The 17,139-nt window shown below is 44.1% G+C and overlaps 1 protein-coding gene across 1 annotated transcript in view; it reads right to left on the minus strand.

Annotated features, from left to right (window-relative positions):
• The window catches only part of MAP1S (microtubule associated protein 1S), a 108,173-nt gene that overhangs the window by 78,783 nt on the left and 12,251 nt on the right, over positions 1-17,139 (minus strand). Inside the window, exon 2 of the mRNA XM_077270568.1 lies at positions 11,699-11,800. Within this exon, the coding sequence (XP_077126683.1) occupies positions 11,699-11,800 (102 nt within the window). The remainder of the gene's footprint in view (positions 1-11,698; positions 11,801-17,139) is intronic.

Here is a 17,139-nt window from a genome sequence, read left to right on the forward strand (position 1 = left end):
ATTCTGGGAAGTGATTACTTTTAAAATGGGTCTCTATTAAGAAAAGAATTTGAAATCCCATGTTATGCATCCTGTATAGAATTTGAGAATGTTTTTTGCGGGACATTAAACCGTCTAACATTAAGGCTATGTGCACACGTAAGAAAAGAGGTGCAGAATATTCTGCACAACATCCGCAGCTGCAGATTTGCAGCGGTTTTTATGCGGATTTAGTGCATTTTTTGTGCGGAATTGATGTGGATTTTGTGCGGATTTTCTGCAGTTTTTCCCAATGCGGATTTCTATTAAGGAGGGGTGCAGAAACGCTGCATATCCGCACAAAAGAAGTGACATGCACTTTGAAATCCGCAGCAATTCCGCACTGATTTTTCTGCACCATGTGCACAGCTTTTTTTTTTTTTTTTTTTACATTTACATTGTACTGTAAATCACAGTGCGGATCTGCAGCGTTTCTGCGCGGAAAAAAACACTGCAGATCCGCACTAAATCCGCATCGTGTGCACACAGCCTTAGAGAAGCTACCTTAATTGATGCCATGTCTGAAATTACCAATTTCAACTTAGTCTGGGTGGATGGACAAGGAAGAAAGGACAGATAGAGAAGATATAGGTACAGAATGAAGATAGAAGAGGTTGAAATAAGCCTATATAGAGAATAGGCCAAATCCTTGATCCAAGGCTGAGGATGAAAAGAGTCAAAGGAAACCCTGCAGTAGCTGAGTCCTTCCTAAATAAAACTTGTATAAAACCAGTCGCCCTAATTGGGGAATGTCTTTCAAAGCAACATTAAATAACTCCCGGGGAACTTGACCAGGACAAAATAAAGATTGTAAGCAGCATATAAAAATGATATAAAAATGCTACTATCACAAGGATCATGCCCATTTAAAGATGCATAACACTAGGCAACCTGTAAGGAAAGGAACCGAAAGGAATATCCTGCGGTCACTGTGAAATGCAGGAATCCAGTGACTGACGCTGTTTTACATTTCAACATGCCTGGAATCTCTCTCTCTCTCCCTCAAAATACTGGAAACGTTGCGCACGTTTTAACACAGTTTTCTAAACGTACGTTGCTACGTCTCGGCGAAGCATTAGGACGGGACACTGTCGACGGAAGTGTGAAAGAGGCCTTAGTCTTTCATACTAACTACAGGTATCTACTTGTATGTTCAGAAATCTTCTCACATTCACAGGATGTAGATCGCATATTTGTGTCTAAATTATAAGTCTAATGGCTCAAAATCTATAATAATCTAATAATAATCTTTATATAGCGCTAACATATTCCGCAGCGCTTTACAATTTTGCACACATTATCATCGCTGTCCCTGATGGGGCTCACAATCTAAATTCCCTATCAGTATGTCTTTGGAATTGTGGGAGGAAACCAAAGTACCCGGAGGAAACCCACGCAAACACGGAGAGAACATACAAACTCTTTGCAGATGTTGTCCTGAGTGGGATTAGAACCCAGGACTCCAGTGCTGCAAGGCTGCTGTGCTAACCACTGCGCCACCGTGCTCAACGTATATCGAACGACATCACCCTCGGATATCCACAGTACAGTTCGCATTGTATAAAATAAAGTGTATTATGATTCCAATTAGTCCAGTTACACCTAAGTTCACAATATAAACCAAAAAAAGTGAGCTTGGTGAGTGATACATAAAATTCAATAGACAAGCTTTCATTGAATCTCCTAGAATGAAACACAAACAACCAGAGATATTGTTCAAATGGACGGGAAAGAGAGAATGGTCGTCTTCTGGGTCTTTGGGATTGTTGTACTTGTCGATGATTCATGTAAGAGTCTGAAGAAGTCAATGGGTTTGTGGGCCAATCAGAGATAGTAATTTCTGGCAGATGCATGTCCTCTAGGAATGACCGCAATCCGTGTGGGTTGCTAAGAAAGTTCCATGTTGGTAGCGCATGTATAATTCGAAGTGAAAAACCCTTGATTATGGAACATTTTTCTCTGAGAACTTTCAACAATGGGCGCAGAGCCCTAACTTTTGCTAAGGTTGACCAAGATAAGTCCGTCATAAAATGTAAATGGACCCCATCAAAATCCATAGGTTCTTTGGACTGAGCCCGTCTCATAATTTCTTCTTTGGTTTTGAAATAATGAACTCGGCAAATTACATCTCTGGGGATGTCTGAGTCATTGTTGCGGTGTCTTAAAGCTCGGTGTGCTCTGTCAAGTATTTCTTCGGTAGGTGGCCTTTCCAGGAGCGTATTAAAGATGCCACACAGGGTCGGAATAAGATCGGCTGTGCCAGATGCTTCAGGCAAACCCCGTATGCAAATATTATTGCGGCGGTTTCGATTCTTGAGGTCCTCTATCATACCAAATAATGAGTCAATCTGTGTAGAATGGCGTTCTATTATTTGACTTAGCACCTTTTGTGCTGTGGCACATGAAGATTCCAACTGGGTCACTATCAGCGACTTGTGAGATTGACGCATTCAGGCCTTGTATCTCAGACTTGTATAAATTTTCCAAGCGGGTAATATAACCTTCCATATGTGCTTTGGTCAGAATATTCCCCATTTGAGAACGGAGATCTTTGATTTCTTCCATCATCAATGCCAGATTCTGGGATGGTGTCCCTGCAGGGGCATTAGCAGAGCTTGGTGAAGAGGTGTTGGGAGTGGGTGTCTCTCCTTCGAGTGTCTTCTAGCATAGGCGAAAGGGGGGCGGATTTGAACTTTTATATTAAAAAAAAAAAAGTGGTTTTTTTTGTTTGTTTGTTTTTTTAAACTTTTGGCATGCTTCATAGGAGACTAGAAGCTGCCATAACCTAATCGGCTCTGCTACATACAGGCAATGATCAGATCGCCTGTATGTAGCAGAATTACTCACTTGCTATGAGCACAGACCACCAAAAGGAACTCCTAGCAATCCTGCAGTGAAAACCATAGAGGTCTGCAGGAGACCTCTAGTTGTCATGCCAAACCATTGGTGACCCACGATCACATGACGGGGGTCACCGATAGGTGCAAGCGCATGTTAAATGCCGCTGTCAGTTTGACAGCGGCATTTAACGGGATAACAGCTGCAGGTGGATCGTGATTCCACCCGCGACTGGTGCATGTGCCAAGAAAGATGTGGGCTCCGGGGAGACACAACATGCACAGTACATGTATGTCATGAAGGGGTTAAACCTCGTGCTTCCTGTCCATAATTAGGATGGGGAGTCATTGGAGGGGGATTAGAGAAATTGAAGGTTTCTAAAATTGCCAAATTTCCTTTTTTTCCCCACAAATAAACACAAGAAATTTTACCACTGTCATGAAGTACAATATGTCATGAAAAAAGTCTCAGACTCACTGGGATCCATTGAAGCGTTCCAGAGTGACAGTGGTTAGTATTGTAAAATTTTGCCCGGTCATGAAGGTGAAAACAGGCTCTGGGGCATTTTATTTTTTTTCCCCACACCTTTTTCACCATAAAAAAAATTTAAATAAACCAAGCATGGTATTACAATAATTGTGGAGAACTTTCTAACACATGATGAACTTCGTTAAAACAAAGCCCCAAAAAACTATAGCGGAATTGCAGATCTTATCTTAATTTTCACCTGGAATTCTTTTGTCCATTTCCAAAAACATAATGGCAAAAATGCAGCTTCACCAGCAAAAAAACAAGCCCTCATATGGCCATGTCATTGGAAAACGTTTTTAAATACATGGCACAAAAATCTTTAAAAAAAATAAATAAAAAAAGTTGTGTGGCTAAAAATATTTGATACAATGACTCAGAATAGGTTAATTATTTTGATTATACCCATCGCTTCCATCCCGGCATTACTAGATTTCTTGACAGTCAGTGCTTTCAGGTCCTGTCCAAACACAATGACCATGTGTCATTTCCTGAGCGTCAAGCTGAGGCCAGGATGCAGAGACTTTAAAGAGCCATTGGCCACATCTGAACACGGCTGTGATTTTTACTATTACTTGCAGCGTCAACCAATTCCACATGGAACAAAACCAAAAGGGTAAAATATTTCACCTTCCTCTCCAACTTTGAATATCATTTAAAAAAAATTACATTGTGGGTATTCACGGAAAATGCAGAAGGGAAAAAAAAAAAAAAGACATTGACAATCAAGTTATTGGCCACATCAACAGCCGAATCCGGTTCTTGGACACCTAAGTAAAGGTACCGTAACACTAAACGATATCGCTAGCGATCCGTGACGTTGCAGCGTCCTGGAACGCGATATCGTTGTGTTTGACACGCAGCAGCGATCAGGATCCTGCTGTGATATCGCTGGTCGTTGATTAAAGTTCAGAACTTTATTTGGTCGTCAGATCGCCGTTTATCGTTGTGTTTGACAGCAAAAGCAACGATACCAGCAATGTTTTACAATGGTAACCAGGGTAAATATCGGGTTACTAAGCGCAGGGCCGCATGTAGTAACCCGATGTTTACCCTGGTTACCAGTGTAAAATGTAAAAAAACAAACAGTACATACTCACCTTCGCGTCCCCCGCCGTCCGCTTCCTGCACTGACTGAGCGCTGGCCGTAAAGTGAAAGCACAGCACAGCGGTGACGTCACCGCTCTGCTGTTAGGGCCGGCACTCAGTCAGTGCAGGAAGCGGACGCCGGGGGACGCGAAGGTGAGTATGTAGTGTTTGTTTTTTTACATTTTACACTGGTAACCAGGGTAAACATCGGGTTACTAAGCGCGGCCCTGCGCTTAGTAACCCGATGTTTACCCTGGTTACCCAGGGACCTCGGCATCGTTGGTCGCTGGAGAGCGGTCTGTGTGACAGCTCTCCAGCGACCAAACAGCGACGCTGCAGCGATCGGCATCGTTGTCTGTATCGCTGCAGCGTCGCTTAGTGTGACGGTACCTTAACAAGTGGAATCACTTACTATTTCTGGGAAAAAGAAGAAACAATTTCCCCAAAATTCTGACACTGATTAAAGTGGTGGTCCACTATATTGTATAATGCGCCCATCGATTTACACCTTTTAACCCCTTAGTGACAGAGCCAATTTGGTACTTAATGACCAGGCCAATTTTTACAATTCTGACCACTGTCACTTTATGTTATAACTCTGGAACGCTTCAACGGATCCTGCTGATTCTGAGACTGTTTTTTCGTGACATATTGTACTTCATGTTAGTGGTAACATTTCTTCGATATTACTTGCGATTATTTATGAAAAAAATGGAAATATGGCAAAAAAATTTAAAATTTAGCAATTTTCAAACTTTGGATTTTTATGCCCTTAAATCACAGAGATATGTCACAAAAAATAGTTAATAAATAACATTTCCCACATGTCTACTTTACATCAGCACAATTTTGGAACCAAAATTTTATTTTGTTAGGGAGTTAAGGGTTAAATGTTGACCAGCAATTTCTCATTTTTACAACACCATTTTTTTTTTTTAGGGACCACATCACATTTAAAGTCATTTTAAGGGGTCAATATGATAGAAAATAACCAAGTGTGACACCATTCTAAAAACTGCACCCCTCAAGGTGCTCAAAACCACATTCAAGAAGTTTATTAACCCTTTACGTGCTTCACAGGAACTGAAAATGTGGAAGGCAAAAATGAACATTTAACTTTTTTTTGCAAACATTTTGCTTCAGAACCATTTTTTTTTTATTTTCACAAGTGTAAAAACAGAAATCTAACGATAAATGTTGTTGTGCAATTTCTCCTGAATACGCCGATACCCCATATGTGGGGGTAAACCACTGTTTGGGCGCACCGCAGAGCTTGGAAGAGAAGGAGCGCCGTTTGACTTTTTCAATGCAGAATTGGCTGGAATTGAGATCGGATGCCATGTCACGTTTAGAGAGCCCCTGATGTGCCTAAACAGTGGAAACCCCCCACAAGTGACCCCATTTTGGAAACTAGACCCCTTAAGGAACTTAACTAGATGTGTGGTGAGCACTTTGAGCCCCCAAGTGCTTCACAGAAGTTTATAAAGTAGAGCCGTGAAAATAAAAAAAATCGCATTTTTTCTACAAAAATGATCTTTTTGCCCCCAAATTTTTATTTTCACAAGGGTAACAGGAGAAATTAGACCACAAAAGTTGTTGTGCAATTTCTCCTGAGTATGGCGATACCCCATATGTGGGGGTAAACCACTGTTTGGGCACACCGCAGAGCTTGGAAGAAAAGGAGTGCCGTTTTACTTTTTCAATGTAGAATTGGCTGGAATTGAGATCGGACACCATGTCGCGTTTGGAGAGCCCCTGATGTGCCTAAACAGTAGAAACCCCCCACAAGTGACCCCATTTTGGAAACTAGACCACTTAAGGAACTTATCTAGATGTATGGTGAGCACTTTAAACCCCCAAGTTCTTCACAGAAATTTATAAAGTAGAGCCGTGAAAATAAAAAAATCCTTTTTTTTTTCCTCAAAAATGATTTTTTTAGCATGCAATTTTTTATTTTCTCAAGGGTAACAGGAGAAATTGGACCCCAAAATTTATTGTGCAATTTATGCTGAGTAGGCTGATACCCCATATGTTGGGGTAAACCACTGTTTGGGCGCATGGCAGAGCTCGGAAGGGAAGGAGCGCCGTTTTGGAATGCAGACTTTGATAGAATGGTCTGCGGGCATTATGTTGCGTTTGCAGAGACCCTGATGTACCTAAACAGTAGAAACCCCCCACAAGTGACCCCATTTTGGAAACTAGAGCCCCCAAGGAACTTATCTAGATGTGTGGTGAGAACTTTGAATGCCCAAGTGCTTCACAGACGTTTATAATGCAGAGTTGTGAAAATAAAAAATATTTTTTTTTTCCACAAAAAAGATTTTTTAGCCCCCAAGTTTTTATTTTCACAAGGGTAACAGGAGAAATTGGACCCCAAAAGTTGTCCAATTTATCCCGAGTACGCTGATGCCCCATATATGGGGGTAAACCACTGTTTGGGTGCACGGCAGAGCTCGGAAGGGAGGGAGCACCATTTGACTTTTTCAGCGCAAAATTGGCTGTGGCATTTAGAGACCCCCTGATGTACCTAAACAGTGGAAACCCCCCAAATCTAACTCCAACCCTAACCCCAACACACCCCTAAGGCTTCTTTCACACTTCAGTTGTTTGGCGTCAGTCAGCTCCGACATAGTGACGGATCCGTCACAATTGTTGAGAAAACGGTTTTAACGCATCCGTTTTTTGACGGATCCGTTACTTGGGGGTTGTCTGGGAAAAGTATCTACTTTTTGGAGCATGCGCAATTGAAAAAGCGGATTGGGGCGACGGATCCGCCGAAATGACGGTAACGACGGATCCGTCGCCCATAGACGGCCATTCTATGGAATGACGAACGCGACGGATCCGTCGCGAACCGCCATTTCGGCGCAGACAAAAAACGTTACAATGGCCGTCAATGTCTAGATGACGTCCGCCAAATCTCGACGGATCCGTCACATGGCGGATGGAACGGACGACCATCTGCCACAATCCGTCGCTAATGCATGTCTATGGGAAAATAGCGGAACCGCCAAAAAAAATGGCGGATCCGCTATTTGATGAAAATGGCGGTTTCAGACTGACGCCAAAAGACTGAAGTGTGAAAGAGGCCTAACCCTAATGCCAACCCGATCCATAATCCTAATCACAACCCTAAGGATAATCGCAACCCTAACCTCAAAACAACCATAACCCTAATCAAAACCCTAAATCCAACACACCCCTAATCCTAATCTCAACCCTAACCTCAAACCTAACCCTAATCCTAATACACCCTTAATCCCAACCCTACCCTTAACCCTAATCCCAAACCTAACCGTAATCCCAAACGTAACCCTAATGCCAACCCTAATCCAAACCCTAATCCCAACCCTAACCCTAACTTTAGCCGCAACCCTAGTCCTAACTTTAGCCCCAACACTAACCCTAAATTTAGCCCCAACACTAACCCTAAATTTAGCCCCAGCCCTAAATTTAGCCCCAACCCTAACCCTAAATTTAGCTCCAACCCTAACCCTAAATTTAGCCCCAACCCTAGCCCTAACCCTAACCCTAGCCCTAATTTTAGCCCCAACTCTTCTCTCCTGCCGGCCGGCAGATGGCAGCAGAGAGCGGGCGCACTGCGCATGTGCCCGCCATTTTCTTTTCATAGGAAGAAGCTGGCGGCCAGGAGAAGACACAGGAGGACCCAGGGACACCGGTAAGTATGATAGGGTCCCCGAATCGAAGAGAATTACACATACCTTTATTTTTTTTTGCGGTCGCCGATAAACAGTTAATTACCGGCGATCGCAAAACAAGGGTCGGTAAAAACCGACCCCGATCATGTTCTTTGGGGTCTCGGCTACCCCCAGCAACCGAGACCCCAAAGATCTGCCAGGTGCCGGCCGGCGGGCGCACTGCGCGTGCGCCCGCCATTTTTAGGATGGCGGCGCCCATGGGGAGCCACGAGGAGCACCGGGGAAGACAGGTGAGTATCGGGGGGGCATCGGGGGCGACCGGGGACCCCATTTCTCTGTCCTCCGGTGTGCGATCACATCGGAGGACAGAGAAATTAAATGGGAAATCGCGTTGGTTTTTTTTGGGTTTTTTTTGCGATTGCCGGTAAACGGTTAATTACCGGCGATCGCAACTCGGGGGTCGGTAAAAAACCCCCGAATCATGTTCTCTGGGGTCTCGGCTACCCCCGGTAACCGAGACCCCAGAGAAAATCCGACTCTGGGGGGCACTATTCACTTTTTCCACAGCGCCGTTAATTAACGGCACTGTGGTTTAAGTACCCTTAACTGCCACCGTTAAAAGGCGTATCGGCGGTCGTTAAGGGGTTAAATAAGTATTTTTGTAAATACCTCCTGCTGCCATATGAACCTGTGGCGCTATCGCTGCTCACTCAGTCTGCATCATTTGACTCCGGCTGCAGCCGTGGCTGATGTCACTTCAACTTCCGGACATCCTTGATTAACCGAGACGTGACCCGGCTGTACGCAGCCCCCCTCTGATTGACTGGGCTGTGGGCGGTGTTTCATCACATGTCACACCCCGGTACCCAGCGCACGCTTTCACGCTCTCCTCTTTCCTTGGTCGCAAGCGGGCACTGGATACTGGGCTGCGACAATGCGGTGAACGAAGCCCACAGCCCGGTCAACCCAGGGATGCATGCCAATGGGTCATGCCTCAGTGAATCAAGGAACTTCGGAAGTTGACGTGACATGAGCTGCGGTTGGGGTCACGTGATGCGGACTGAGCAAGCGGCGATAGCGCAGCTCACAGATCATTTTTAATGAATTAGACGCATCACATTCTAGTGCACCTTTCATTAAGAATGGCTCATGAAACACCAGCCGGCCTCAATATTTACAGATTTTTTGAGATTTGGTGTTTAAAATAGGCGATTATGCCTTTCATCCTAGGCAGTAAAAACATCAGTGTTTTCCACTACTCTGACAACCTCTTCTCAATCACTGTTTTCCTGAGTAAAACAACACCTAAGATGTGTTCCACGATCAGTAATTGCTGCGGGTTGCTGTTTTTAACAGCTGACATGTGCGCGCAATAGCGGCGAGTGGCATCGCGATCCACCCACCATTAACTAGTTAAATGCCGCTGTCAAACGCTGACAGCGGCATTTAACTACTGCTTTCGGCTGCGTGGCCGTAAATGCATGCATCGCTGACCCCCCGTCACATGATCGGGGGTCAGCGATGCGTCAGGATTGTAACAATAGAGGTCCTTGAGACCGGTTTGCTGTGGTCGGCGCTCATAGCAAACCTGTAATTCAGCTACATAGGAGCGATCTAATGATCGCTGCTATGTAGCTGAGCCGATCCAGTTGTGTCAGCTTCTAGCCTCCCATGGAGAATATTGAAGCATGGCAAAAGTAAAAAAAAAAAAGAAAAAAAATGTTTTAAAAAATATGAAATAAATTAAAAAAAAAAAATTATATATATATATATACACATACACACATACACATACACACATATACACATATATGTTTAAATCACCCCCCTTTCGCCCCATTCAAAATAAAATCAAACCTACAAATATTTGGTATCGCCGTGAACAGAATCACCCGATCCATCAATAGAAAAAAAGGATTAACCTGATCACTAAACGGCGTAGCGAGAAAAAAATTGAAACGCCAAAATTACATTTTTTTTGGTCGCTGCGACATTGCATTAAAATGCAATAAAGGGGATACCAAAATGGTATCACTAAAAACGTCAGCTCAGCACGCAAAAAATAAGTCCTCACCCAACCCCAGATCACAAAAAATGGAGACACTACGGGTATCGGAAAATGGCGCAATTTTTTTTTTTTTTTTTAAGCAAAGTTTGGAAAAAATTTTTCACCACTTGGATAAAAAAAATAACCTAGACTTGTTTTGTGTCTTTGAACTCGTACTGACCTGGAGAATCATAGTGGCAGGTCAGGTTTAGCATTTAGTGAACCTAGGAAAAAAAGCCAAACAAAAAACACGCATGGGATTGCACTTTTCTTGAAATTTCACCGCACTTGGAATTTTTTTCCCATTTTCTAGTATACGTCATGGTAAAACCAATGATGTTGTTCAAAAGTACAACTCGTCCCGCAAAAAATAAGCCCTTACATGGCCATATTGACGGGAAAATAAAAAATCACAAGGTCAAGAAGGGGTTAATGTATAACATTGTTAAAATTATGGTATAAAACCATTAGTTTAGAAAAAAAGGCAAGTAACCCTGGAAACTCATGGCCTAAAGGTGCGTCTATGTGCACCTACGGATCACCTGCAGAAACTGACATGGGATGTGTCTTTCAGATCCACAGCATGTCAATTTCTCTTAGGGTATGTTTCCACGTTCAGGAAACGCTGCGTTTTTGACGCTGTGTTTATCCGCAGCGTCAAAAACGCAGCGTCCAGATGTTACAGCATAGTGGAGGGGATTTCATGAAATCCAGACTCCACTATGCGTTAAAAAACGCATGCGTTTTTGCCGCGAAAACGCATGCGTGGTGCGTTTTTTCTAAACGCAGCATGTTGCTACTATGAGCAAAACACGCAGGTACACCACAGGTGACCTGCCAGTGACCTCAGGTGCAGTTTTGGTCAGGATTTTACCTGCATAAAATCCTGACCAAAGCCTGAAGCAAAACTGAACGTGGAAACATACCCTTACGGAGATACTAGTCTCTGCAACAGAAATTTCACCAATAGAATGTATTGGATGCAGTAAATCCACATGGTTCAGTGAAAACATGCGGATTAACCTGCATTCAATAGAACATAGCAAAATTATGCTGCTACTTCCTGATTGTGGACACATAGCCCGATACTCGCCTCCAGTGAAGGTGCCGTTCCTGCGGCATCTGGCTGCTGGTAGAACAGGAAGATCCAGTGCAGTCAACGAATGCATCGCTGTCCCCTACTCTGGATGTAACCGACTTCCAGAGAGGGTCAAAAGCTGCGACTGCTCTCGCTTCTTCCGGATGTCCGATTTATCTGATGGAAGTGAGAGTGAAGTGATTGTCCACAGGAATCACGTGATAACGTCACTTGTCGACATTGCTGGAACAGCAACCACATCGGAGGCAAGTATAGGGGGATAATGTTTCACTTGGGGAGTGGTTAGGGGAAGCAGTGATTGTGCCTGAGTAATGTTCAACCCCTTCAAAAACCTGTGTGCACTGAAGGCCCACAAAAGTTTCACATGTTCTATTTTTAATTTTTAGTGAATAAGAAGGGAAAACAGTCCCTTTACTATACCTTTAATCTCTGGGGAGAAAGTGGCTGAATGACGAGACACAAATAATTTCAGCTGATCGTCCAAGTTACAGATCGATGGGTCTACCTCCCAGGAACAGAAACCTAAGGAAAAAAAAATAGATTTAAATGTCAAATTTAACGTCACCATGCAGTGAAAATGATATAGTCCTCAAAGCCCACTTCGTAGTAGTGACTGTAAAGAGCATGGAAGGGAAAGCTGCAGCTGCTACCCATAGCTACAAAACAGAGTGCTCGACCAATCCCACCAACATAACATAGCACCATTAATTCATTAGCACTTTACAGACATTATCACGGTCCCCATTGGGGCTCACAATCTCAATTCCCTATCCCCTATTCCCCACGTCTTTAAAGTGTGGGAGGAAACCGACAAACCCAGAGAAAACACACGTGAATACGGGGAAAACATACAAACGCCTTGCAGATGCTGGCCTTGGTGAGATTTGAACCCAGGACCCCAGAACTGCAAGGTTGCAGTGCTAACCACTGAGCCAATTGTTCAATAAACCAATTCAGCCGCCATTTGGTCATAAATTTAGAAAGATTTTCAGTCAAAAATAGCCCAGTATTTAAATGGATAAAAAGCCTTGGTCCTACTAATTAGAAGTGCCAGGGGTCCTAGAAGGTAGAAGGCAGTTCACGTGGCTCCAGTCCGATGGCCACAAACTACTGATGTGGCAGCTGGACCAGAAGCTCTGATAGTCGGGCGAACAAACAGAATGGAAAAATACTTTATAAACCCTAGCAACAAAAATGAATTTTAGATAAAAATACATACATAAAAATATATATATATTGCCCCTGAAGGTGTCTATCAGTTCATGATATGTCCAATTTTCATTTTTGAGTCTACATTTTTCACTTCTTCCCGGAGCTAGTACTTTATTTTTCTGTCCACAGATATATGGGGGCTTGGTGTACATTTAAAGTTCACCATTCATTTTACCACATAGTGTACTAGAAATGGGGGGGGAATTCCAAGTGGGGAGAAAAAAAAAAAAAGATTGACTTTTTTTGTGAACTGTTTTTATGGTGTAGATTTGGTGATAAAAATGACCTGGGTTTTCATTGGCTGTAAGCCATAATCATCAACATTAACAGAAATGATCACTTGAAATATATCACTCTGTTTGTAATGACTCTATATAATATATGAGTTTCAATTTTTTGTATTGAAGAATTGAGATAAATTAACTTTTTGATGATATTCCAATTTTGTGAGAAGCACCTATATGTGAACTAATTTTACAAACTACACTCCCCAATTACCGGAAGTCATCTAGGGGTGCAGTGATCATATTGACACGTGCCTCACAGAATTTTATACCACTGAGAGGTGAAGAAAGAATAAATTAAATTTTTACCACTAAAATGTAGTTTTAGCACCAAGTTTAATTTTTCTAAGGGCCAACAGGATTTTTTATTTTTTTTACAACAAATTGAGGTCCTTTTTTGCACAGTTGGACAATACCCTAAATGTAATCAGGAAATATTTTTCAGGCACAGTGTGCAAAGCTCAGAAGGGAAGGAGAACCATACTATAGTGCAGCCTCCTATAAGTGACCCCTTTTACAAACTACACCTCAACAAATTCATCTAGGGTTGCAGTGATCATATCGACACCACAGGTGTGTCACAGAATTTTATATCACTGCGCAGTGAAGAAAAAATAATTACATTTATAACCACTCCAATTTTGTTTTAGTCCCGGATTTTACATTTTCACACAAGAAATGGGTAAAAATGGCACCATAATATGTCCCACAAATTCTACTGAACGTGGCAATACCCCATATGTAGCTATACAGTACTACTTAGCCATACGGAGAGACTCGGGAGGAATGGAGCACTAAAGGCTGCCGTCACACTAGCAGTATTTGGTCAGTATTTTACATCAGTATCTGTAAGCCAAAACCAGGAGTGGGTGATAAATGCAGAAGTGGAGCATATGTTTCTTTTATACTTTCCTCTGATTGTCCACTCCTGGTTTTGGCTTACAAATACTGAGGTAAAATACTGACCAAATACTGCTAGTGTGACGCCGGCCTTAGACTCCTGGATCGCAGATTTTCCTAGAACAGTTTGCGGACTCCATAAACAGAGCCCGTAAGTGCTAGAAGAGCAGAATCCACCCTCCAGTGACCCCATTTTGGAAATTTATCTACAGGGGTAGTGACGATTTTGACTATGGGCGTTTTCCAGAGACAAGCAGCAATGAATGTTCCAGAGTGAAAATTGCAAACTGCCATTGCAGTCACCAGTACATTATGCCCAGCCCGTGCTTCTGGAGACACAAACCTGTAAGTTAGGTGGGCTGTCATCACTACAGAAATGCCAAACCTGTGGATGCTATATGTGGCTTAGGTACACACTAGGGCTCAGAAGGGAGGGACAATTAGGATTTGGGAGCGCAGAATTTCTTTTGGAAAAAAAGGAGCCATTTTGCTTTTCCAGAGCCTTTGTACTAACTAACGTGGAAGCCCCCTATATTTCCGTTAACAGATGATAGACCTGAGTGGGGACTTGCTTTTTTTGTGGATTGAGTTGAAGCTTTAATTGGGAACCTTTTACATAAGGTTTAGGATCACATGTGCTCTACGCTGAGCACTTACTTTGGGGTTTCTATCTAAATTTCCAAGTCACGTGAATCAGATAAAACCCCGGAGGGATCCATTCACTGTATGTAATCACCCTGTATGGTTCCTTGTTCCATCTCATCGTGCTACGCCTGCAATGCATACTCTTTGATTGTGAGCAGAGCACATTTCAGAACACACAGAAGCGGGATGGTGACGCTAATTATGGCATCATCGCCGCTCACAATCTTAGTGAAGTCCTCAAAGTTTTGGAGGATGGTACATATGTCTGACATCCATGTCCACTCATGAGGTCTTATGTGTGGAGTCTGAACTGAATACCGACGGCCTTGTTGATGCAGTAGGCAACAACTGCCCTCTTCTGCACACAAATCCTTTCCAACATCTGCAGTGTAGAGTTCCAACGTGTGGGGACATCACACAACAGTCGGTGAGCCGGAAGCTGTAGCTGACTTTCTAAAATGAGCACACAGGTGGCATACTTTTACAAGCAGATCCGGCAGCTCCGGATAGGTTTTGAGAAACCGCTGAACCACGAGGTTAAGCACATGGGCCAGGCATGGTACGTGTGTGAGCTCGCCTCAGAGCCGCCACCAGGTCCAGGCCATTGTCACACACGACCATGCCTGGCTGTAGGTTCAGCGGTGTCAGCCACAGATCTGCCTGGCCTTTCAGAGCCGTCCACAACTCTTCAGCATTGTGCGGCTTGTCACCTAAGCATATTAGCTTCAGCACAGCCTGATGCCGCTTGGTTGAGGCAGTGCTGCAGTACTTCCAGCTTGTAACTGATGTGGTCATTTTGGAGATGGAGGCTGAAGAAGAGGAGTAGGTGCAGGAGCTGTAGACTGTGGGGGCAACTCTGATTGAAGTAGGGCCCGCAATCCTCGGCATCGGGAGGACGTGTTCTATCCCAAGATCCGACTGGGTCCCGGCTTCCACTATGTTAACCCAGTGTGCCGTCAGGGAGATGGACCATCCCTGCCCACAAGCACTTGTCCATGTGTCCATGGTTAGGAGGACTTTCCCAGTAGCTGCATTGTTGAGGGCACACCTAATGTTGTGGGACACGGGCTTGTGTAAGGCCCTTTTCACACATCAGTTTTTTGCCATCAGTCGCAATCCGTTGAATTTTGAAAAAAACGGATCCATCGCAGATTTTGAAAAACTGATGCTACGGATCAGTTTTTTCGCCGACTCAGACTAGCTGATCTGGCCAATTGGATCATTAAAAAAAAAAAAAAAAAAGTAATTAAAAATCGGAGCATACTCAGTTAAAAAAAAGAAAGAAAAGAAACGGAATCCATTGCCAGATTCAGTCATGATAGACTTCCATTCTAGCAAATGGCGGACGGATCTGACGCTGTCCTTTTTATCGACGGACAGAAAAAACGTTACTATGTCAGTTGTCTCCGGCCAAACGATTTGCGATGGTTCCGGCGAACGACGGATGAAAAATGAGGCCATCCATCGCAATCTGTCGCGAATACAAGTCTATGAGTTTTTCTTCTAAATTCGACAGATTGTGACTGATTGTAAAAAACTGATGTGTGAAACGGGCCTAATGCGGGGATGGCACACTGGCAGAAATAGTGGCGGATGGGGGCAGAGTACCGAGGGACGGCCGTTGCCATCAGGTTGCGGAAATCTTCTGTCTCCACAAGCCTAAAAGGCAACATTTCGAGCGCAAGCAGTCATGAAATGTGTGAATTTAGTAGTGTGGCCTGTGGGGTGTTGGCAGGGTATTTGCGCTTGCGTTCCAAGGACTGGGGTATGGACAGCTGAACGCTGCGCTGGGACAAGGACATGCTTGCTGATGGTGCTAGTTTAGTGTGTGCAACGACAGGTGCAGGGCAGGAGGCATCTTCGCATGCACTATGGACAGGGGATTGGCTTGCATGCACAACAGCGGAAGAAACAGTGGTGTCACCTGCAGACACTGTTCTTGGACCCTGGGGTTTGGTCCACAAAGTCGGGTGCTTTGCTGCCATGTGCCTGATCATGCTGGTGGTGGTTAGGCTGGTAGTTTTGCTACTCCTGCTGATGCTGGCCTGGCAGGTGGTGCAAATGGCCTTTTTGGGGTTATCGGCAGAGTCTCAAAAAAAAAAAAAAAAACTCTGGAAGAGTTAACAGTTGGACTGCCAACTTCCGCTGTGTTGGTGTTACGGGGAACAGTTGCCCGCCTTCTCTCTGCGGCCACCACACTGCTTCTTCCTGCCTGTTGGGGTGCTACGCCTCCCTCTCCCTGTGTGCTGCTGTCCTCGCTCTGCATGTCCTCATGCAGCCTGGGTAAGTTACTATATCATCCACCACCTCGTCCTCCACTTCCGAAACTTAGTCCTCCTCCGGACTTTATGGCAATTGTGTATCACCATTGTCCACCTCTTGTGACACTTTCCACAGTCGCATTCTTGTGACTATGGCTGCTCAAATATTTGGGCATTGCTACATGCAATCTCCTCTTGCCCCGCTTCAACTGGACCGGGCGAGAGGCTTGAATCTAGAAGTGGAAAAGTGAGCACCTCTTCGGAATGTCCAAGTATGGGATCAGTTGTCTCCGGGCACCCGACACGGTGGAGGAAGGAGGATCAGGGTGAGGAATATATGGTCAAGACTGACGGCTACTCAAACTTGACCGTGTGGAATACAGAGTGGTGGGGGCTGAGACAAAGTGACTGGAAGCATTATCCGCTATCCAACCAACAACCTTTTGACACTGCTCTGGGTTCAATAGTGGTAGTGGTGTGCTGCTGCGGTCCCCTAGTAACTGGGACAGGAAGGTCGGCGAAGTGGGTGTTTGTTGTGGTACAATTTCAGCTTGCCCAC

Source organism: Ranitomeya variabilis, chromosome 1 (genome assembly GCF_051348905.1).
Source record: "Ranitomeya variabilis isolate aRanVar5 chromosome 1, aRanVar5.hap1, whole genome shotgun sequence".
NCBI classification, from domain to species: Eukaryota; Metazoa; Chordata; class Amphibia; order Anura; family Dendrobatidae; genus Ranitomeya; species Ranitomeya variabilis.